This window comes from Echiichthys vipera (genome assembly GCF_963691815.1).
Source record: "Echiichthys vipera genome assembly, chromosome: 5".
NCBI classification, from domain to species: Eukaryota; Metazoa; Chordata; class Actinopteri; order Perciformes; family Trachinidae; genus Echiichthys; species Echiichthys vipera.
The window spans coordinates 30,399,653-30,424,401 of record NC_139830.1 but is presented as its reverse complement, the minus strand read 5'-3'; the positions used below and the strand labels follow the sequence as shown (position 1 = coordinate 30,424,401).

General features: G+C 40.0%; 1 protein-coding gene across 3 annotated transcripts in view; it reads left to right on the top strand.

Annotated features, from left to right (window-relative positions):
* The window catches only part of LOC310947191 (vascular endothelial zinc finger 1-like), a 29,768-nt gene extending 5,763 nt beyond the window's left edge, over nt 1-24,005 (top strand). Inside the window, exons 2-7 of one of the 3 annotated variants that reach the window (XM_083913921.1) lie at nt 9,561-10,315; nt 10,846-10,915; nt 13,131-13,299; nt 17,109-17,150; nt 17,810-17,875; nt 18,063-24,005. In XM_083913921.1, the coding sequence (XP_083770047.1) occupies nt 9,561-10,315; nt 10,846-10,915; nt 13,131-13,299; nt 17,109-17,150; nt 17,810-17,875; nt 18,063-18,424 (1,464 nt within the window). In that variant the 3' untranslated portion in view covers nt 18,425-24,005. The remainder of the gene's footprint in view (nt 1-9,560; nt 10,316-10,845; nt 10,916-13,130; nt 13,300-17,108; nt 17,151-17,809; nt 17,876-18,062) is intronic. The other 2 variants (XM_083913922.1, XM_083913923.1) reach the window with 2 other exon arrangements.
* Nucleotides 24,006-24,749: the final 744 nt, after the last annotated feature.

The window sequence follows — 24,749 nt, the reverse complement described above, 5'->3', positions numbered from 1 at the left end:
TAAATAAATGTTGAAAACAAGAGTTAAGAGTTTAATTTCCCCTGCTACTTATGTTTACATCACATAAACTGCTGCTACCCTTTAAGTGTGAATTACTGAAAAATGGCAGCTGCTTTAGTCGCAAAACCAAATGTAACTTTGCCATCTTGGGATCATTTTAACTTTCAAACAAATGAAAAGGCAGAGCCAGCAAACAAGGCAATATGCAGAATCTGCGCCAGAAAAGTCTGTGAAACTGGCTGCCTTTTACCCAGCCATTGAAGTGTAACTGCCCATGCCAGCAGCACGAAGTCGCAGAGTCGTGGCACCCGCAGGAGTAGGGGTGTACGGTAAACGGTATAGACGGTAGGAATTTGTCCAAATGTATAGATTTTGATTGTACTGTGTTACTGGCAGAGCAGCTTTGAGGTAACAACACAATGGGCCTCATTTATCAATCTTGCGTGAAAACGGGCGCAGATCTGAGCGCAGAATTGGTCGTATGACAGGACCCACGTGTGATTTATGAAACATTCATATCTGACCAATCTCAGCGTACGAATGAGCGGGCCTTGATAAATGCGGCGGCTGAATTTGATCGTTATTAACATGTTACGCCCTTAAATATTCCTGGTTCGGAGGTCTCGCCCACTGAGGTCAAACATGGAGACAAGAAACACTTTTCCGACACAGAGATCGGCATCCTGACATCCGACATGGAGCAAAATAAAGATGTGCTTTTTTGGCAGTTTTAAGAGTAGAATAAAAGGGGCCCATAAAAACGCTGTATGGAAAAGGATAACGGAGGCAGTCAACCCGAAGCAGCACTCCACTGAGACTACGCACTGTTGGACAGGTGTTGTGCCGTATTCAGCACCCCTGCCGTGAAAAGCACCCCCTCGCGTTATAGGTGATATTCTGGATCAGAAGGCTGTTGTCTCCACCTTTAGGTGTAGTTTATATACAGGTAACCACATTAAAAGCACACACTTTTGAACCTATTAATTGCAAGAAAAACTGGGATTATATTTAGGAAACGCTAAGTCAAATACATTCAACTTGCTCAAAAGATCCATTTATTTCATTTTGTAATTATGGCTGCTGTATATTTCCACAGAACATACAAAAGATGTTTTGTGTTGGCTATTATCCAAGTTTGGGATTTTAAACTCTTTAAAATAGTTTAAAGACTGCAAGTAACCAATGTTCTGACCGTTGTGGGTTAGCTGTATATAAACTACTCCTATAGGTCAAACAACAGCCTTCTGATTCAGAGTATCACCTATAATCCGAGGGGGTGCATTTCACGGCAGGGGTGCTGAATACGGCACAACACCGGCGCTCTTGCTCTGTAGCGGGGTTTGCCAGCGGGGTTATTAGGTATTCCGTTATAGGATAACCTTTGTCACCTAGAAGAACCATACCAAGATGTTAATCATCTGATACCTTGTTTGATTTAATGCAATTTATCGAGGGTAGCCACTAACCAAGGAGATGACTTTGGCTCTGCAGTGCGTCTTGCTGCAGCCGTGTGCCAACACATTAATTCATTAATTCATCTTCAATAGCTTGTCCCTGTCAGGGTCGCGGGGGGCTGGAGCCGAGCTGTTTTGAAATATAAAAGAATCGTGTGCCCCCGGCCATCTGGCCACCATGTTTAAAAGCGATAGCTTGGCATCACACATCACCTGTACATTTATCGAGTGGTAGTTTTTGTGATTGATGAATGCGTAATCATTCATGGATGGTGCCTTCAGACGCACATGAGTACAATCAATTGCTCCAACCACAATTTTTATTTTTTTAATTCGTTTAAAGAATCCGTTTTGATCTGTATTTTAAAATGTGACTGCTTATGCACAATGACAGCTGAGGTTTGTTAATTATTTTCAGCCATATTTTGCTGTGCTGCGCCGCAAATCCACAGGCTCAAATTTGCGTACACGACCTCAGATTTGATCGTAGCTCCCGCTCACGTCCAAATTGATAGATGCCGAAGTTTGCCAGGAAATGGTCGTACGCACCTTTTTCTGCCGTACGTTCGTTTGATAAATGAGGGCCAATGTGTGCAGTGTTTACTTGCTCCATGTGCTTCCTCTTGGCGCCCAGCCACACCGGCCCTCTTGCTACGTTCTTTTTCGTGTGAGTTTACTCTGCACCGCGTGTATATCGGTTTGAAGCAAAAATCTAAATTCTTGATATTGAAAAGTAACTAGTAACTGAAGTTATCAGATAAATGTTGCGGAGTAAAAAGCAGAATATTTCCCTCTGAATTGTAGTGAAGTAGAAGTATAAAGTAGCATGAAAAGAAAATTTTACCAGGGCTGCAGCTATCCAATCTTTTTGTACTAGCATTCTAGCGACTATTCCATCGATTAATCGAGTAATTGGATTAAAAAAATATATAATTTTGCGTGAAAATTGATTATAGTTTGCGTTATTTTGCAAATAAATATATTGTGTCTTGGTTAGGCAGAGGTCGATTAATGCACAGGCTGTGCATGGGGCTCTGGATTGTCCAGACTATTATTTTTCCCCTACACCTGGGGAAACATATGGGACACATTTACCCAATCATGTGACCAGGTTCAGTCAGGTCAGTTTTGTTGTCAGATATGTCACTCACTCTTACTAGACAGTATAGAGGCAAAATGTCAGAAAGGAAATGTAATAGCAGAGCATGAAAAAGAGAAGCACAATGCCTGAAAGAACAGCAAAAATTCCTAAATTGACAGGTTTTTTCAAGGTTGCAGACTCTTCTATTCTAGCGTTTTTTCCTGGTAAAGCATGATTTATGATGTGGGGTGGGGAACAAACAGCAGCCTAGGGGCCCATGACCACCTTAATCCGCCACTTGGGGTAGGCCTATTTGGTGTGGTGAGTGTGCGTGTTCTCTGTGTAGGAATCTTAATTTTGATATATTCTGTATGTCTGTTATAGAAATGGCATTTTATTTTTTTGCAAATTTGCTGATAAAGAAGTTCATGCACTGCTCCACAGAGCGGAGTGACAACTGTTACTCGCTCATCTCAATTTATTGAGTAGATCGACTCACACCTGGTTTTTCTCCCACTGTATGTGTTTTAAACATATGAACTGTATCTACATTGACTGATCAGATCAGACTGTATATGTATTTAAACATATGAACTGTATCTACATTGACTGATCAGATCAGACTGTATATGTATTTAAACATATGAACTGTATCTGCACTGACTGATCAGGTCAGACTGTATATGTGTTTTAATCAATGAACCGTATCTACATTCACTGATCAGATCAGTCTGTATATGTGTTTAAACATATGAACCGTATCTACACTGACTGATCAGATCAGTTAAACACTGTTGATTTCTTCCCATAGAGCCCACATGAAAACTCTTTTGGTTAAGTAAATTTCTGTGGTCACTCGGCTCGGGAGCTGCAGTCTGTCAGCTCGTCACATACAGAGACTGTGAATAGCTGCGGGGCTTACGTGTTACGTGTTTTTGTTACTGTGCTGACGGCACTATCCTCTTACATGTGTTTCCATATTGTTCCTGTCTTATCTGTCACTCTTTTGCTGTTTAGCCTCTTACATATTAATATGGGAGACATCTGGTTGCGCATGTGCTACTAGACGTAAAATTCAGTCGCCCACTCTCAAATTTTGGTTGCAAGATGCGGCTTGGAGCCCTGGCATCCGCAAAAAAACGCCCCGTGTGGAACAATGATCCCTGCGCTGAACAGGCCGTATAACGCGCGAGATGGGAAGTAAACAAACCAGGGAGGCAGAGATTTTTGTAACCGAGTGACTCAAATTACTCTATTAATTGTTTGAGCCCTAAATTTAACAGTAATTCAGAAGCATTAATATAGAAATTTTAAGCTAAATTAATATACTGTGATATAATACCATACAGTCTATGCTTCTTGTTATGTTGTGATATAAATTTGAGACCATACAGTCCTAGTAAGGAGTGACTGAAGCCTTTGCACAAGTTGCCAAATACAGGCATAAATGATGCTGTTAATCAATTTCTGGTTTAGGCGATGGTTCCATTTAGCACGGTTTTCAGAGACTGTTGTCCCAAAAATGTACAATACAGTACAAACATCGGTCTACTGCTTCTCTGCAACAACTGATATGTGGTCAAGTGTAAATATAACCCCCAGTATGAGTCTAACAGTGCATTACCTGACCACAGACTCGGCTCTTGAACCACATTGACATGAAACAGTGTTTATGCCGGAGAACAACACGTCCAACTATATTTCGGTAGCTCTCGGCTGAAGGCAGCAGTGAATAAGTTGAACTGGCCGTGGCTGAACTGCCACGGTCACAATTTACATCTGGAAACTTTATTTTCTGACTCCTATGAACAAACTTGTAGCACTGTTGCATTCTTATTGCCCCATTGACCTTCTGTCTGTGTTCTGTATTTAACAATCAACAGTTTAGCCTAAATAATAGCTTAATGATAAAGCCTATCATAGGATAATCAGTAGGGCTGGGAATCTCTAGGCACCCCACAATGCAATTACGCTGGAAATGGCTGCGATTACAAAACAATTATCGATGCATCTTGATTCATCTTTTTTTTTCCCATACACAATTTCTTTTTCACACTGACTACCTGGTAAGTTTTTAACAAAGTATTAGTAATGATCCATAATGAATTTACTTGCAATATATTTTATTAATAAAAACAAATAGAAGGGATGTGACAATTCAACTGTAGGGTTCCATTTGTCAGCAATGCTGGGACATTCACTGTGCTCTCAGCAGAAACACAGAAATATTAGCTGTCTTTATTATGAAAATATCATCCGTAAAGTATTAAAAGTTGATAAAAAATGAAGGCTCTCTTAAAAAGTCTTACTCTCCGTCAGAATTATTGATAGATTAATGAAAATATCACTTTAATTTTTCAGCTAATAAACGTGGGGATAATTTGACTCTATATACTGTTCTGTAGCTTAATCTATAACTATGTGATATCATCTGTTGATCATATTTTGTATTAATAATCTGAATCTGTGAAGTAACTTGTAACTGAAGTTATCAAATAAATGTAGTGGAGTAGAAGTATAAAGTATAAAATGGAATTACTCAAGTAAAGTACCTCAAAATTGTGTAAATGTACTTAGTTACTCTCCAACATTAGTTGTGACCTAAGTTATCTTTTAATAAACTTTGCTTTTGGTTTAATTTATTCTTTTTTCCTTTCCAGCTAAGCACTTATTTTATATGGTTGTGCTTTATAGCTTTAATAGCAAACTACAACTGTTTAGCAAGTTAGATGTGTTGCTGAGTCCAGTATGACGTGGCCATGAGGTTTTTGAGAAGCTCTTTAAAAAGTCTTAAAGGTAGTGAAATTAACTTCAGGATTCCTGCACATACCTGAACATGCAAAACTCTAGGTTAAACGCAACATAATAAAAAAACTACATGAACCACTTTTCATATCGGCATGAATTAGATCCACTGCACAGCACTGATATAGAGTAAAATTTGTTACTTTTAAAGCTGGTTCGCTTTTTACTCCTGTTATTAACTTCTTGCAAAACGATCCATCAGTGTTTGTGTAATCTAAATGGTACCAACAACGTTAACTTCACCAGTCCCTGTTCAGTAGCAGACAACTGTGCTGTGGAGGATATTAATGATGGATTTCAACAGCAACACTGCTCAGCACAGCTGCTGCAGAATGAAGATAGGAGACACACTAATAGGAATGTATTAAAGCTTTTTAGAAAAAGTTAAAAATGATGCGTTGATTCAAAATAACGACTTGTGTTCGTCTCTGTCCGTCTGTTAGTAGCAGCTCCTGGGGAGCTGAGTGGCGGCCCTGGCCGGCTGCAACCCTTAAGGTCTCTGTCTTCAGCTCTGAGGACCTTTGAAGCTCCTAACTTAAAATCTGTGTTCTGAAGTTTAGCTTCTGTTAGTTTCTCTGTTCTCTTTATTTTTACCATTTTGTCTTCTTTTTGCTGAATAGAACTCACATTAAGTTACTACTGATGGAAACCCAACATTTCCTGACTTTGCCGCTTCACAGTAAAAGCTTTAAAACACACAAGCCCCAACCCCAGCGACTTTCTGGTTGATCCAATAAGGAAGTGACAAAAATTTCTCATTGACCCCCATGTTAAGCAGGCCGTTTTCACAGCATAATTAAACCTATTTAAGGCCTGGTACAAAAAAAAACGTTCTCATCTGTATGCTTGGGTTATATCTCTTTGACAACACTGATAGGGGTGAATTTGTACCAGTTTTAATTTTATTAGAGGTTAAAGTTACAGGGATTTTTTCCTCTTATTTGTTAAACTAATTTAATTTTGTGTACTTTTGTATTCTTTTTTTGACATGAAAAAAATAAATAAATTCAATACAAGTTGATCGAACGGACCCAGCGTAGAGGCTACGTCCATTTTTTATACAGTCTATGGTTACCCAATCCTTCATAGTCGTATGACAAGGGATAGCAGCAGCTCTACCTTGTATCAATAATAATAGGTTAATAACAAAAAGATGAAGTATCAGAAGAAGAAACTAACACCATTATATAAATTAAAAAGCTCAAGAGTTATCAATTTCGCCCTTAAGTTTGCCTCAATAAAAAAGCCTTTCTTTAATGTTGTTGACTGTCGTTTCTTTATTTTATTTTAAAAGTATCGATATTGGCACTGTTTTAAAAGTATCGTATCTGATTCTGACATGCAGACCAACAAAAACCTTTTTGTCATTAAGAAACACTGAAACTGAGAGGGGCAGCTTGTCATTACAATATGCTGGTCCCACGGCACAACTTAACCACTCGAGTGGACTAAAAAACAAAACAAACTTGGACTAAGATGGTGCTGAGTGGATCGTCACTAAATTGAGAAAAGCCGGTCCACCTTAAAGGTTGGTGCAGCTTGGCTCTTTAGGAGATGAAGCATTTTTTTCACGGACAATACACTGTACACTGCATTTACAGCTAACTAAGTCACTTCATACACTGTCACACACACGCTCGCTCGCACTGCTTTTTGTCTCACATTTCGCACACAAATACACACATCTTATTCCTTTTTTAAAGGAGTTTTGCCACTCCCTAAACACATCGTAGTTTAAAAAAATGTTTTCATTGAAATAGCCTGTTTTGGAGTCAAGGTAGGCCCGGCGGGACGCTAGGCTTGTAATATACTGGTGGGAATAACTGCTGATCCCTACTTTAAACTGCAAGACACAGGTTCACAGCACCTAGACACTCACAGTGGTTGATTTCACAGTGGTTGATTTCCTGAAGCTTCAGTCGCCATGGTATTTGTCAGCCTCTAGCAACACTCACCATATGAGCAGGCTGCTACTTAGCTCCACTGCTATAGAGGGCTGCTGTTGGTGGTTGAGACAGTTTGGTTTAATAACAGACATACCAGAATACCTTGAGTTGGTTTGTAGGAGCCAAGAATTTTAGGAGGCTTATTATTTAGGGTCCACTTGGTCGCTTCATGTGATGAAGCTTCTAATGAGGCAGCATTGTAATGACCTTCACTTGTTATTGTTCTCAAGGCGTTGTTATGATGGGGTTTGAAGGGGTTGGAGTTTCTGTCAAGCTATGGTACTCTTAAGACTGCTCCACAAATGTTGCTTTTTATGTAAAACCAACTAAACTCCTGCCATATTGTAGAGTTGCTTATTTTTCTTTTATGCCCACTTCTTTGGCACCATGATTGATAGCTAAGCAATGATCTGAAATGAATAAAACATGAAATCAAGGAAATCTTAATAAATCAAATATGGTTTTCAAAACGGTTGTCATTAGGTTTGTATAGGCAATTCATTACCCAGAGACAGATTTGTAGACATGTTAGCATTCTGTCAAATGGTGACTCCATACCCCCGTCTTTCAGTAAAAACCCCAACAATGACTTGTTTAGTTTTATTTGTATCCTATCTTGTTCATTTCCACGCACCTAACTCTTTTTCAGTACTATTTATCTCAAACGGGACCTTGCCCGCCACAACAGATTTGTGTCAAAATCTTCAGAGCAGCGTGATAGAACAGCAGGCTGCTGTCCTTGTTTTTGCTGAGAAAGAGCGAGAGAGCATTTGGCTGAATTGCATACACATATGCTCGGAGAAATGGTAATTGCAGTAATGATTCTAGCCTGCGTACTGCTACAGTGTGGCAGATATAAAAGCGAGTCGACAACCTGTGACGACCCCAGCTCTCTCCACCACGCTAAAACACAAACATAGCGTGGCCGCCCTCACTAAGTAGGGATGGGGCCGGCAGCTGAACCCCTCCCCCCGAGGGCCATAAGTGCTTGGATTTGTGTCGTTCATAAAAGAACACAGTGGGGAAAAAGCAGCACTTGGAATCTTGGCCCCCTCAAACCGTAACCCCCCCCTCCTGGCTGACCGGGTTGGGATGCTTGGCTGAACCTGAAAAGCCATGGGTCAGGTCTTTAACCCTGCTCAGTGGTGATTACAGAAAAAAACAAGGCCGTCTCAATGGCCATATCTCTGGGTTGACCTGTTGTAAAGTTGGTGGTTACAATGTGAATCTCCGCTTCTCCCTGGCTGAATTATTCATACAAGCCCCCACCTTCTGTTCAGCCTATCCCTTTGGGGATCAGCCATGACCAATTGGACAATGCCTGCCAGCAGCTGCAGACTTAAGATGTCCCACATAAACATTTTTTTTTACCTCTGTTTGGTTACTCTGTGCTGTCATTGCTTTATTTATTTAAGCAGCACATTTTTCAGTTCTTTGTCTACTTGGTTTTTCTTATGTTGGCTTTTCAAACAAAGGTAGACTTTTCTAATTTTATTTATCCATCTGCAGAACACCTGCTCCACCATCCTTTCCCCAAAGCAATTTGCAGTTTGGAGGTCAGGGTTTCCTGCAGAATTTTTTTCAGTTAAAGTGGTGAGGTATGGTTTGCCATCTGACTGAGGGATGCCCCCCGTTTAGTGGTCTTGTTTGTGCGATATAAACTACAGACTATGTGCTACAGTGAACAGTTATTTATCAGACACTAAATATTACATAATGATAAACGATGAGAGCACGATAATATGGAAATATGAAATAATAATATCTCAGCCTCCCCCTGGCGGCTTATTGGGAAAATGCATATGTGACATAGTGGTACAGTGTAAACAAAAGTGTAGTGTGGTAATCAGTCTGATTCTACGGTGTGAATATATATATATATATATATATATATATATATATATATATATATATTTTTTTTTTTTTAGATTTACAAATATGCCTATCCAAATACTGAAAATGAAAAGTGAATACCTAACCAATGAACGAATATTCGAAAATTCAGGTCCTAAATCTAACATAAGTATCCTTTTTCAAGTATATGAATCACAATGTAATAATAAATAAGCCATTCTAGTATGTGGTGATTTTACATAAACTACTCATTAATGTGATTTACACCAAAAAATATGCTATATTATTATCGGGATAGGAAATGACTATGATTTTTGTCATATCGCCCAGCTCTAGTTCCCCCCGCTTTCTTGGTCCTTTGCTTATATGGTTTGAGGATGTGTATTAACATTTTACATGGCTCTGTCTTTCTCATTACAGCAGGCCAATGAGGCTTTGCATCACCAGCACCAAGTAGCCGGGAACAGCCTCTTGCCTTTGCTAAGTTCTGGAACAGAGCCGCCTGATCAAAAACCGGTGCTGCCCATTCCTTTGGACCAGAAACCCCCTGTCAGTGCTGCAGAACTTCTTAAAGACAATGTGGCAAGTGGGACTGGGGGAGGAGTCGGCGGAGGGCCTCCTCTTGCTGTGGTCAAAAAGGAGCCCAAATCAAAGACGCCCTTCATCTGTGGCTACTGCAACAAGGCTTTCCGGGACAGCTACCATCTCCGACGGCACGAGTCTTGCCACACTGGCATTAAGATGGTTTCCCGGCCTAAGAAGACACAAACAGCCCCCACCATGGTGCCACTCATATCCACTGTACCACGAGAAAATAGCGCAAACCCTTCATACATTACTACTGTAGCTGGTATCCTGACTACAGCTACCACATCAACATCCACAGGCACCAGCATCATGACCCCAATGCAACACCAACAGCACCAGAACATCCCTAAGAAGCCCCCCAAACCAGTGAAAAAGAATCACGGTTGCGACATGTGTGGTAAGGCCTTCAGAGATGTATACCACCTCAACCGCCACAAGCTGTCACACTCCGATGAAAAACCGTTTGAGTGTCCCATCTGCCAGCAGAGGTTCAAGAGGAAGGATCGCATGACATACCATGTCCGCTCCCATGACGGTGGCGTTCACAAGCCTTACATCTGCTCTGTCTGTGGAAAGGGCTTCTCCAGGTATGTGGATAACATTTGTGTATATATATATATATATATATATATATATATATATATATATATATATATATATATATATATATATACATATATATATAAAGTTTGGGGTCCCCTGCTAAAGCTGCTGCCCCCGCGACCCGACGGATAAGCGGATGAAGATGAGATGAGATGAGATATATCGCTGCTGATTAATTATTTTGATTATAAATAAAAACTGGTTTATTTACTATTTATATATTTATAATTAAAAGAATTCATCAGCGGCGATCGAATTCCTGGAGCAGTGAACCTTCACTGCTGGATGCATGTAGGGGAAACTATTGTATGTATAAATAATAAATTAACAGTTTTATGGAAAGGGGGTTTCTTAATTTTTCCAGTTAAGTAAAAATAAACAAAGGGCTGAAATGCAAAGTGTTGTTTTACACTGGGCCAAATCTGTAATGTCAGTGGAATAAATTCTGCTTCCAAAGTAAAGCCAAAGCTGAAGGATTACCACTTTTCTTTCTTGTCTTCATCTCACTCTACAGACCTGATCACCTAAGCTGTCATGTCAAGCATGTCCATTCCTCAGAGAGGCCATTTAAGTGCCAAGTAACGGTAAGTCATGACTCAGTCTCCTCTGCATATTGCTTTCATGATTGCCCTGAGTTTAGACTCGTCATTATTGATACATGATGATCAACATAATTGAGAGTTCTAAAGGCCAGATCAGACAACATCAGCTGCCATCCAGAAGCTTCTACTTGGACAGCTTGGTCACCAGTGGTCCAGATCTTGAATTTGCAGTGTAGTTCAGGTGACACTCCTCCAGTGTCACAGTACTGATCTGTAACAGTGCAAATTAATGAGTTCTCCATGCATTAAATCCAGTGGTGGTTGGCCCATAGAGAACACTAGGGCGCCACCCCTCCTGCTCTACGTCGAAATTATTTATTCATTATTATCGCTATGCCATGTCATCCTATGATTACAGTTGTGTGATCAATGAGTAGCTTATAATGCCTTTTCTGCATTAAAGTAATCTAAAAACAACTGCATTGATTTTCCCTCTGCTTCGGAGGCTAGGAAAACTGGTCTTGCAAATTTACAGATCTCGGACGAGATGGAGAAGGCTATGTAGAGCGCCCATAGGCTCGACAGACACACTCGTAAAAAGGTTGCGTACCTGTATCATGAACTTGCCTTTAGCTGACATTAATAATTAACATATTTCTCCCGGTTGAACGGCTTTAGCAGCAGATGGAGGCAGCACCAATAAGAAAACACTTTTCAAAAATATGTAATTTAATGAACGCCAATCTCAAAATTAATCTCACAAAGCTAACATTCGTATCCAGTTTATGTAGTTGAGGTTAACACAGATTTTGCATTCTGTGATTATTTTGTTTTGGCTTTGCCTGAAGTTATTAAAGCCAAACAATATGAGAAACAGTAATGAAACTGCAGCAGCAGACCAGGGTGAAGTTAGTTTGAAGTTGGATGTTTGGATAGAGTGGGTCTGTTGCATATCCAACTTAAAACTAACCTCAGCAGCAGCAGGTGACGTGTTCTCCATGTCATCTGCTGAGTGTGGCCACTCATCTTTGCGGAAAGAGAATGACTTTCTGCTCCCGATGTTAATTCTCCAAAAAGTACATAGATAAAAAGATTGTGCACGAGTCTGGAGTCCCCTTCTCTGCTAGACACACAGCTAGAAATGCTCTACAGCGACACTAGCGGCTGGAGGACCTAATAGCTCTTCCTGCAAAGTCAGGGAGTTAATGGGCAGCGGGCAGAGTGCCAGGGGGATTTGGATGGGACTTAATCTATGGATACTTGCGGCCAAAAAATCGATACTTTCTGTGGAAAAAAAATATCAATTTATATCGCAGAATCGATAAAATCCTACAGCCCTAGACTGTCAGCCTACGCGTGACCAGAAACTTACAATGGTTTGTAGATGATGGGACCACAACATGGAGCAGACCGGTGTTAACTGTCACATTTCTCAAACTAAGTCTGTTTAAGAAAAGATCACTGTCAGATAAACTTGTTGTTAAACAACTTGGTCAGTGCAATGTTACAGACCAGACAACCAGTGAGGGGGAAAAAGAATACGATTGATAGTTTTACAAGAGGTTTGTAAAAACTTCACAGCAATATGCCTGTTGTGATGCTCAGGAACTATCCTGCCTTCCTTTCCTCCTTCTCCATATCTCTCATTGAAAATGCAGTAAAATGATTTGCACAATGAAATATGGAAACATCTGAAAGAAAACAAAGTATGTTTAGATATGTTAATTTCAGTATGCATACAGCAATGTGTCAGTCATTATCTTCAAAGATTGATTGGAACCAAATAGGGACAATATGAACAGTGTTTGTGTATATTATAGTGACCCAGTCTTCTCACTGTTTCTTGCCAGAACAGGTTATATTTGTCTGAGATAAAGTCTGCTTTAGTTTCGACAAGCTCTGTCAGACATTTAAATAAAATAAAAAAAAACAAATATAAAGTGGTGATCTCAAAATAACGTTCCATCTTAAGTATGATATATACAGTATACCGATATCACTTTGCATCAATGATATTGGAGTGTCAATCCAGATGGATGTATCGTCATGCCATGAACTATCTGCACATTTTGTTACAGCTACTCTAGTTTTTTTCTGTGTGTGCTTTTGTGTGTATCAGAAAGCATAAATGAATATCTTTTGCAAGCAAGGAGCTTATATTTGTCTTCTTGTTGATGTGAGCATTCCAGTTGCATGGTTGGGTTCCTCATGTGTTAAGAGAGAAAAACCAACAATATTCACTGGTTTTCTGTCCCAGGCCTGTACCTCTGCCTTCGCTACCAAAGACCGTCTGCGCTCCCACATGATCAGACATGAAGGCAAAGTGACCTGCAACATCTGTGGCAAAATGCTAAGCGCTGCCTACATCACAAGTCACCTCAAGACCCACGGCCAGGCCAGCTTCAGCAGCCCATGTAACAATAAAGGTAGGCCATAGTCTGTTTACTTCTCTTAAACCTCCTCACTACATGGTCCACTGTTTTAGTTGAACTAATCAATGGGAAATTTGAAACTGTGACACCACCCCAGCCACAACCATGTAAAATTCCCAAATGCTAATAACATATAAGATAATTAGTATTTTTACAGCTCAGGGGTAGGCAAGTCCAGTCCTGGAGAGCCCCTGTCCTGCATGTTTTAGGTTTCTCTCTGCCCTTACACACCTGATGCTAACAATTTGCTCGTTATCAAGCAGCTGATGCTTGTCACAGTTTGATTATTGTTAGACTCAGGTGTGTCTGGTACAGCCGAACTACCACTCCTCCAGTCAGTGCCCTAACTGATTTGCCATCATGAGCTCTAATGTGGTTTTGATGCTTTAATCTGGGAACAGGAATGTGTGTGTTGGCAGTTACTCATTGAGTGAAACAATGAAAAAAAGCATCTGCGAAATCAAATCTTTGCAAAACACAGAACACTTTTGTTATTCGATGTTCTGTGGAAAACAGAATTTTAGTCTTGGGTACGATAGGCTTCTTCAAAAACTGTTAAGGGTACGATGATCTTTGCAATTACATACTAGTTATGACTTCATACGTTTTTTAAAGGTTTTGTTTGTTTCTACCACTGGCATATATTCCTTCTTCACTCAATTAACATACGTATTTCTGGCACACACTTAATTGTTTTATTTACTAATTGAGACAAAGATATACAGTGGAGCTTAAAATCAGAGAACAAAGTATTGATTCTTGATTTATTCTGAAATACTGTTTTTTTTTTTACTGTTCAGAATTTGATAGAATATCAGCTGTGTCTATACCACTGCTGTACTAGCATGTTTTTATAAATGACCAATGATCAGAATCAGAGAACACTTTCAGATCCCTCCCAGTTAATGGTGTTAATCTAGCACCTGGTGACAATTGACCTAATTGTTGGACACGCCCTATTTATCAGAAGAGAATATTTCTACAATGTTTTCTTCTCTAGGATTCAAAAATGAACAGGAAGTGTAGAAGCCACAGCTTTGAATGACATCACTAGTTTCTCACTCTGCTCTGGTTTGATCTGCGTCCATTATGACTCACTCTCTTCCACAGTTCACTAACTTGAGTGGGTTTCTTAGACATTACTTTGTCTCTAAGGATTTTCCAGAGATTCTCTATGGCAGGGGTGTCAAACTGATCCAGTAAAGGTTTTTGATTGGTTGGAATGAAAACCTGCAGCAACATGGCCCTTTACTGGATCAGTTTGACACCCATGCTCTATGGGGTTTAGAACTGGACAGCCATTTCATTGTTTCAATATTCTTAGCTTCAAGGGACTGCTTCACCTGTTTTGCAGTGTGACAGGGGACATTGTCTTGCATGAAAATTGCAGCTGATTGGGAGACAGTTGCAGTGAAGGTATTGCATGTTGCTGAAGGAGGTTCACATGAACATTTGCATTCACCCTGCCATGTGGCTGTACAAGAGGCCCAACTCCTGCTGCAGAAAACATCCCCAAACCATGACACTTCCTCCTCCAAATGTAACTGACTTCTTTACACACTTTGGATTTAGCCTTTCCTCATTCCTACGCTGAACATAATGTTTCCATCAGACACAAATAAACTGAACGTACTCTCATCACTGAAGTCACGCTGGATCAGTTCTCCTCTGTTCGCACAACATGCTCCTCAGCAAAGGCAAGTCTAGCCTTTTTATTCTTTCTGCTGATGAGAGGTTTGGTCACTGCAGAGTGGGCTTTCAGTCTGAAAAGTCTTATATGACGAGACATTGTGTGCAGAGATCCTTGTCCTGTTCAGCACTGAACTGGAGACCAACTCCAGCTGCAGAGTTGAACTGATTCCCCATTAAGAGTCATAATCCTGTCCTCTCGTGCACTTGTTCTACGTGGACGACCGGCCTTTCTGAGGGACTTAAATGAATCTGTGTCCTTGTAAAGTTTCAATCTTCTTGAAATCACAGACTGTGAACGCCCAACCTCTCTCTGATGGCTGAGAGGGTCATCCCTTTGTTCTTCATCTGGACAACCTGCCGTCTCAGGGCTTCAGTCACCTTAAAGCAGCTGCCATCTTGCAAAGTAACCAGGAGAGCTGCAGATAAATAGGGTGTGTCCAACAATGAACTCAATTGTCACCAGGTGCTGATTAACACCAATGACTGGGAGGGATCTGAAAGTGTCTTTTTTATTTATTTATTTTTTCCACAAAATAAAGGTTTCTGGTGCCTTGGTTATTTAAAAAAAAAAAAAAAAAACATGCTACTACAGCAGTGGTATAGTCACAGCTATCAAATTCTGAACAGTAAAAAATAACAGTATTTCAGAACAAATGAATTATTAATCATTTGTTCTCTTAATATGATCTCCCCTATATATTTAGGTAGTATATCCTACAGTAGAACAAATTAAGACTATCAATGATGATACTAAGAATTTAATGGCACAACATTTATTTTTAATTTAATAACTCCAATTACTGCCTTTTCACGCTAGGCTGAAGTCCGTCTGAATGCTGTTTTAAGTAACTGTTCTTTAACTGATACACGATTCATGCTGCAAACTGCCAGCTCATCAGCACTTTGAATCATTTTGTTTTTTTAAATCATGGTGTACTGTCACTTTTTCATAACAAACCCTTAACTGGTTGAAGGATGTTGGTCATGTAAATGTGTCAGTTGGATCATTAAGAGGCGAAGGCCTGTTGTACTCGGCCAGTATCTGGCCGTCTTTGTCTTGCTAAATATTTGAATTTCTACATGAGTTATTTGTTCAATTTACTCATGTGTTTGCTCCTCTGGTGCGATCAGCTTACTTTTGAAATGCTGTTCTTTTGGTTTGCTTATAACTGAATCTCTGTGGTTTGAAGTTTAGTTTCTCTGTTTACGCTTTCAGATATGTTTTATTTTACTTTCATGTTCGTGTTCAGCCGTATCATCTTATGAAACTAAAGATACAAAACACTAAAATACAAAGACGGCCAAGATACACCGTGAAAAGCCACACCACTGAAGACACACCTTTAAGCAGGTATCGCTGTAATGGCAGAGAAAATCCCTGCTGTGCCGGACTGGCGAGTACAATCCAGACACAAGGGCTAAGTTATTCAGGTGGAAGCTATGACAACTGTAAGAGTGAAAGGTTTAGGTGCTTAAGACGTTATTAAGTTGCATCATGAACCATACTAAGGACATGTCAGGATATTGCAGTCTGCTGCTCCGATTCTACCTTCTTAAATATGTCTTTTGTGTATTCCTCACCGTTATGCAAGTGCAATACTAAATCATTAACATACCCTTTAAAAGAAGATACATTAGATGTAATAAATTATGCTAAGGTAAACAAATGAATATTGGTGCCTGAATTCCGTGTTTTGTTTGTGGTATATAGCATCCTTTTGAAGTGACTAAAAACACTTCCCTACTTGGAATGATGCATAGCTTCATTCAGAAACAAAGAGTCTACATGACGATTGCTGCTGCATTATAGAGTTTAGTCAAACATTCTTCACTAAATTAAAACATTGATATGTTCCAAAGATGTTTAAAAGTGATTTGAATATTGGTTTTGTATTCGGACATTGTTTCCAGTGATCAAAATAAAGATGCACTGTTTTTGTTTTCCTCACCCCAGTAGAAACCACGAAGCCCGTGTTAAAAAAATGTTTAATATTTAACACCCCATGCCACATACACCCAACTTAAGTGTCAACTGTTAAAGCTGACTCCCAGATGGTGGCACTGCTCCCCTGTGCTTGTGTAACCCCATATGTGTCTGTATTTCTGAATAGGCATAAGTGACTGGCAGTGGAACCACTCAGGGCCACGAAAAGGTAATCCAGTAGCTAGTAGCAGAAACCCTGAAACACTGAATTAACCTCTGCAAATCTGCAAAACATAAGTGGCCAGTTTTTTCTTTACGTGCCATGTTGCTCAAGCACACAATGCTTTATTTTCTCTGAGGACTGGTGTAATTAAGGTTCTTCTGTTTTGAAGATATAAAGTTTTGCTAATATAAGGTTAAATTTCATGAAGCAGGATCAGTAGGTCATTTAAATGAACCACAAACTGGACCCTAACACCAAGGGTCATCTTGCATTACCCAACTGTCATTTCTGTCCTGACTTTGACCAGATTGATAAATTGGCTTGTCCATCCTCTCACTCTTCTTCAAATCTCACAATTATAATAATAAACTTGTTTGACAGAAATTGGAATGCTCCACATTGGGAGATCCGATCAGAAAAAGACCCAGCAGCGAGCCAGCCACCTCGCAGCATGGCTAAGACAAGTTGATAATGGCCCTGTAATGTGCTGGCCCTGAGCTCATCGGGGATAGTCTAATTGTAGTGTGTGTCCAGCCTTAGGCATACACAAAGCTTAAGATGTCCTTCATAATGTGTTACTGTTTAAAATGAAAGTTTTGAATTAAAAAAAAATGGACAGTTAGCTGGTTAGTCTATTGATCCTGCTTTTTGAATTTACCCCTCAGGTGAGTTGACGGTAGGAGAGATTTTAAATAACTCCTTCCAAGTCCTAATTGACAACTCTCACAAAGGTAGGTTTTTTTCAACAATATTACCACAGTTGACAATGTATTAATGATGTATTGACATTTTCAGTGACCCAACTAAACAGCCAAGGAGCTGAGAGGGCTGTTGACTTTCCCTGTTTTGGAGGGGTAGTATATTTCTGCAAGGTTGACTAGCCCTAAATCTACTCTCGTCTATCTTTTTTTAAAACAGACGCCAACAACGTGCACACCAACTCTACGACGCCGGTCACCAACTCTGCGGCCATCACCTCGGCCATGAACCGCGGCGGCATTTCTAGCAATCCCGTCACCATCGCTGCTCAAATGAACATCGCCACCAGCACGGTCAACATCGCTTCATCGGTCAACCTGCAGCACCCTGTCACCATCACTGGCCCTGTGAACCTGGCCTCCGTCAACATCCCTACAACAGCCCACATGAATATCGCCCACCCAGTGGCTATCACCACTCCCATGCCCATGAATATCACCGGGCCACTCAACATTGCCATGAGGCCCATGGATAGCATGCCTTTTCTATCCCAAGTTCTGCCCTCCTCCCCTCCTTGGTAGAGCTTTTATCTTTTAGCTCATGTAAGAGCCGATAATGTTTTAACTGCCTAATAATGGACGAGCCTGTCAGATCTGTGACCATCTCTTTGGATGGGTTGATGGTGTATTGAACATGAAAAGGTCATAACTAATTCATTCAATCACACAGGTAGAGAACAAAGATAGTTCCTTACATGAGTGATTATTACTGCATCCTTTGGTCATTTTTTCATTTTGTTTGTATTTACAAAAGAACAAATCTTTCAAATATCCTTAAAAAAATGTCTTTGCTTAGTCACTCATTCCAGAGTATTAGCTAACATAGCATATGAGTTCAAGTTTGCTGCCCTTGACAGGATACTCGGTCAAATGAGTGGTCTATTTTAGGGATGGGCAACATTTAAAACTCATCTATCAGATATTTTTTTTATTATTTTAGATATTGTAATATAGGACCTTTCTAGAAATGAAATAGGAAAAAGTTTTATTGATACCAGATAGATTTTAATGTTTTTGGCTAACCCAGTGAATTAATTACCTGACAAATCAAGGTACTTCATCACATTGATGCAAAAAGTCTGTAAATCAAATATTAACATAAATCAGTCCTGCTCGTGGATTTGCAACATTGCTTACACCGGTCAAAAGTATCTAATTATCTTTTTATCTCAAGTTGTATAGCTCGACCTTGTTTTGTGGTGTTACAGATTAACTGTTGTATTGGTCACAGCCTTTGACTAGTCTTTATCATACCTACTAGGTGTACTGGTGTACCTACTCAACTGGTTTGGCATTAAAAAAAAAAACCTATTTTTTTCTCATAGCTATCAACCACAGTTCACATACTATCAGTAGAGCTGTCACTGCGTGACCCAAGTATGGGTCTATTCAAAGATGGTCTTTGGTGCCAGATGTGATTGGCCTCCCATCGCCATCTGCTGATCAAGACCATGATAAATAGTTGAAAGCTCTGAAGAAGATAGCAAATTCTGAAGTTTTTTGGTCAGAGGTGAAGAATGAACTTTCACGCCCAGATAATCGATATTTTTTTTTTACCTCTACTGCCTGATTGACCCAAAGGATTTCACAGGCCACAGAACACTTCAGATAACCTCGTCTGTGTAAATAATGATCATTTTATGCCAAAGATTTTCTAAGTATAGCGTTTCCCCTTAAATGCTATATTTTAAAAGACAAGGGGAAAAACATTTAACAGTATTTAAACTTTCACAGGCCACTAAATTCTCAGTTTTGAAACCCAGTTAGAAAATCGGCGCCTCGTGGGGCTGTCTGACCCCCCGTCTGTCTGACTAATTCATTAGAAGCCAATTGCAATAATAATTTTCCGTTATGCATCATTTTACTTTGAGGTTATTTGTATGTATAGTTATGTCTAATTGTTGTGTTACTGGCAGATCATCACATGAACAGGTTTTATTACACTCCAACCAAAAGAGGATTTGCTTCCACTTTGGTTTACATTTATTGGGCAGTTATTACAATATCAGCTGCGATAGTTTTATCTATATTTTCTTTTTATTTATCCCGTGCCCATCCCCTTTTTCAAACTTGGGTAGTCTGTTAGTTGAGGGTGAGGCAGCTCATTGCAGCAGTGTTGTTATTAAACATATGCTGTAGAGAGGCAAACCCTTTTGAAGCCCTTTTCAGAATGTTTCCTTTTCTGTTTAGCCGCTGAAGGACAGTGTCGGTCTTGTAAAAGTGACAACTTCAATGATTTCTTCAACTGGGCATCTGACTTTAAACATGGTTGATACATGACACCTTACTATACCTTAGGCTTTGTTAAACAGCTCCTTAAATGGAAGTGTATTGTCGGAGTTGTTCTTAAATGCTTCCTCGTAATGGCAAATTTTTTTCTGTTTTAGTGAATTTATCAGTATTTGATGGTTTTATGTATTTTAAAGTTTAATTACAAAACAAACAAAGCTTCCATTTTGGGGGAGGGTTAGGGGTATCGCGGTTGGTTCAGAGTCTGTTCAGAACCCTCAACCCACCCCCACCCCCATGCATGTGTTCAAAAGTTGCTGGAAACCAGTCAGTGGTCACTGCTGGGTACTCTACACAAGTTTATCTGTTTGGGGGAATTTTTGTATGTATTTATATCAGGACGTGGCAGTTGAAGGTACAGCAAAGAGGAAATGTCTCGTACTGAAACGGTGTCCCCTACGATTTGCCCTTAAAATGGCAGTATTATCAAAGGTCAAATAATTTAAAATGTTTGATTACTAAGGACGTAACTGTAGAGGTCAGGAGAGCTACCCAGGGGCTCATTAGACTGCACAACAGAAGCAGTCCCAAAGTTCACTTGTGGTATGTTCCGTTGGTTAGATTGTTTACTTTAGCAGGTATAGGATCCCATCACTGTCAGTCAAACTCAGGAAGGTTACTGAGAATAGTTCAACAATATACACACTGACCGTTTCTTTGTAAATATAAAACACTATTTTATTGCCTTTTACCTGTGGGAGAGGGGACATCCCTCTACTTACCATAGGCTAGCAATGCAAGAACTCTATCACCACTGATGTGGCCGTCCATCATTTCTCCAGAGGAGAGAGAAATGAGCAGAGACTAAAGGATACAGCTGCTGTCAGTTTCTTTTCCTTATCAACAAATTGTGTGTAGCTACAGCATGATAGAACTTTGTGCCTCCAGAACTCCATTGTCTAAAAACGATTGCAAACACATTAAGAAGCCATAGCACTGAGTTGGTAACAATGCTTCCTCATTAACATGAACGAGTGCAGTTTATTCCCCTCAGATTGTAAAAGTAGCTGCTTGCCAGTGCGTGTTATCTGGCCCACATGGTATCTTTATTAGTTTTTGAAAAACAAAATTCTGTGGCACGGAGTCGGCAGTATCAGACTGTAGCTGCACAGATCAAAGCTGTCAGCAGGATAACGTCATTGTTGGTTGGGGTTTCTCGAGGATTCTTGATCAATTATAAAGAAACAAAACTGCAGCTTTATCCTTTTTAAGAAACATTTCTCTGTAGATCTCACTTGCATAGCTCATTGTTGGTTTTTAGTTATTTTATTGTTTTTTGTGTTTTTTATCATGTCATCTTTACTGGAAAATTGAGGCTGTGATCACAAAGGAGGCTTTATTTCAAGCTGAAAGCTCAGATGTGGCTGAAAGAGCAAGACGTCAGAGAAACAGCATAAAATTCAAGTATTTGTAATTCCTATTCTTTCCATGTGAAGTCATTACTGAGAACTGGTGTTTTTGGTTTGAGTGTCCTCAAGACTGAAACAACTGAACTCTTTGAGTGGGCCAGTACACAAGCCTCGTCATTCAAAGATGGGAGGCAGCACTTAAACTTGGGAGATTTTGGGGGGGTCAAGTCATTGCAAAGTCCCCAGTCCTGTCATAGTAGGACAGCTAATACTACTAGACTGCTGTGGCACAAAAAGAATATCCGTACACAGTATGTGTTGCATTCTTGTCAGTCCTGTTGACTATAAGAAAGCTATCTGGTCCAATGAATCATGGCTCTGGATCAGGACTTGAAAGCTCTAATGAATCCTTATTCAGGTTAGACCACACATAAGTGCACGTATTCACTGTGTATTGAGCTGAAATAAGTAGGTTCCTGACGATGGATGGAAGTGGGTGTGATTATCTTTTGATTGTTTTGGAAAGTTGACACAAATTCTCAGATTCTGACATCAGACAGGGTTTCTGATGCCGTTATACGATCTGATCTAACACAGAGGCTTTCATTGCGGGATAGCAGTGTTGTAAACTGCACGTAACCACAGTTTCCATCAATGGAGGAAAGGAAGAAAAAGATGCAGCACAAAGTGAGTCATATCTTCCAAAAGCTCCACCGAGAGTCTGCGTGTAAGGACGACGTGGCTGAAGCTGAGACCTGTTGAACCTGCACAGAGTCAGAACGGCTTTAAAGGAAACACTGGGTCCAGATTTCCACCTGAACCCGTGGACAGTGAATGAGCAAAGGCGCAAACGTATGAAGTCTCTTTTGTGATCTCGGCCTCAGCGGTTTCTTCAGCAGGCTCACATAATGAGTCGAGGAACACAAGTGAAGTAGTTTGTAGATTTGAAGCCTGTGAGTAGTTCAGGGCCTTTTGTTCAGCACAAGAACTCTGAAGCACTTGCAGCAAACTGTAGGATGTGCACACTACAGAAGAGTGGTACTTAGGGGGTATTTCTTTTCGGTGGAATGAGACAATGATTGGTGTTTGCTCTACACTTCACCTGGCCCATCATCTGCACTGGGGCAGCCCAGATGTTCGGCCGCTTCACTTCATTGTGTGCATGTCAACACTGTCCACCAAGGGAAATGCTCCAATGTGGAATGGCATTATGCTCTTGGAATCTGATTCATTTCCCATCTTTATTTGATTAGATATATTTTTTCAATGTTGCATGTGGATGACTGAGCGTGTCCAGTGTAGATTTGAGTTCAACAACCATTATTAGGAGGCTAGTGACTTTTTATGAAAACAAAACACTAAAAAAGAAAAAAAAATGTAAGATGAAAGGTAGTGTGTGGTGTCATTTGTCCTTCTCCAGTGGCCGTAAACAAGTGTGCCTGAAATACTTTGCAAGACTTTTCCACACGTCCATGCTTCCTCCTGATGTGCTGTGTGACGGAAGAGTTTTGTGAGGGAAGCCTTCATCAGTTCAGACGGCCGAGAGCCCCGCAGGTCTGGCAACCAAACTGTTGTGATTAGCTTTTTTTTAATTTCTTTTTTTTAAACCTAACGATTGTGAAGTTATTCTACTTCAGGAACAATCTCTAAACATGAATTCTTCATTTGGGTCATGGTCATGGAAATGCATCGGTGACAGTTAACCATGTGTTTTTAATTTTTTTAATTTGACTCCAATGTGAAAAGCATTATTTGGCCAAATAATGATTTGAAAGATTCATTTTTATTTTTTATTTTCTGTGAAGTTTGTATGATGAATTTGGCAGATGTGAAGGCAAATGAATGTATATCTTTGTACAAACCATTTAGTTCAGAGGACATGTTAGCTATGACAGACACATGCGAGAAAAAAATAACCTTTTATAAATCTTTTTGTATTAGAACATTAACAATGGTAATTTTTGTATATACGAAGGCTAGGCTTTCTGATTAGCAGAAAGGTAAAACATTCCTACATTTTTTTTAAATGTATGTCCATTGAGAATAATTATGTAAACATATGCGCAGTGTTTTATGTGCCTTTTATTTGGGTTTGTCTAAATAAAAGAAAACGATAAAACATGATTGTGGACTGTCCATGCTGAGTCCCACAGAGTAAAGTTAATACTGTTCATCTCAGCTGATTCTCTGGACTGACCCCCACCTGCACTTGAGACACTCCCCTAGGTCAGGAGAGATGTGCTCCTTTCTGGTTTGAGTTGCTTTTCCTAGCTTTAGTCAAGGTTTCTGGGAGGCTGAGATGGTTGCTGAAGTCCCCACTGTGTCTGGATGTTTCTGATCTCCAGACTCCTCAGTATCTTCACCGGCTCACTGGCTCACAGTAGGCCTGCTCATGATGAAAGTGCCTCTGTGACTTTGCTTATTGGAGTGGATTGTGGGGGGTTTGTGCCAAATCATGGTCTGTATGTGACAACAAAAACATTTCGATGTTTTTTCATTCTTTAACTATTAAACTTGGAAAATGTGATGGGGCTGTGTGAAGTGTCTTTGTTTGACATTCGGTGCTTAACTGACATCTGAATGAGCAAAGATTTGCAACTGTATAATGTTAAAGTGAAATTACGGCGTAAAATCATACCAGGGTCTTTTTCAGCAAATACACTCATCAAATTTTTCTTCATTTAACATCTATTAACGGAGAGTCGCTGACAGCCAAATGCAGCTAACACCAATTAGCTCAGAGCAGCACGGTGAAGGTATTAAAAGGTCTTTTAACCACTAATGCTGCTCAAAATAACAGCAAACCTCTGCAGCAGCATGAGAAGAGTCCCTACACAGAAAACAAAGCACCAACAACGTAGTTAGTGAACCCAGAGTTTATTAAGAGTGTTTTAAAGACTTACCTACTGGCCCCTGTACCAGCTCCTCTAATAGTAAAGTCCATTCAAGTGGATTACCAAATACAATCCAAAAGGAAGGAGCCCATTGATGCTTTGTTTTATGTGTAAGGACTCTTCTCATGCGGCTGCAGAGGTACTCGACTGCTACCTGCGATTAAAGCGCTGATCAAAAATGTGACAAATGTGATCAAGCTGCGCAATACAAGCTGAAATACACGAAGCGATTGTATTTGCGTCATTCGTGTTTGGTGTGAACGCAACATAAGTCCAGTTTACTGACATACTGCAGTGTATTATATATGCTATATG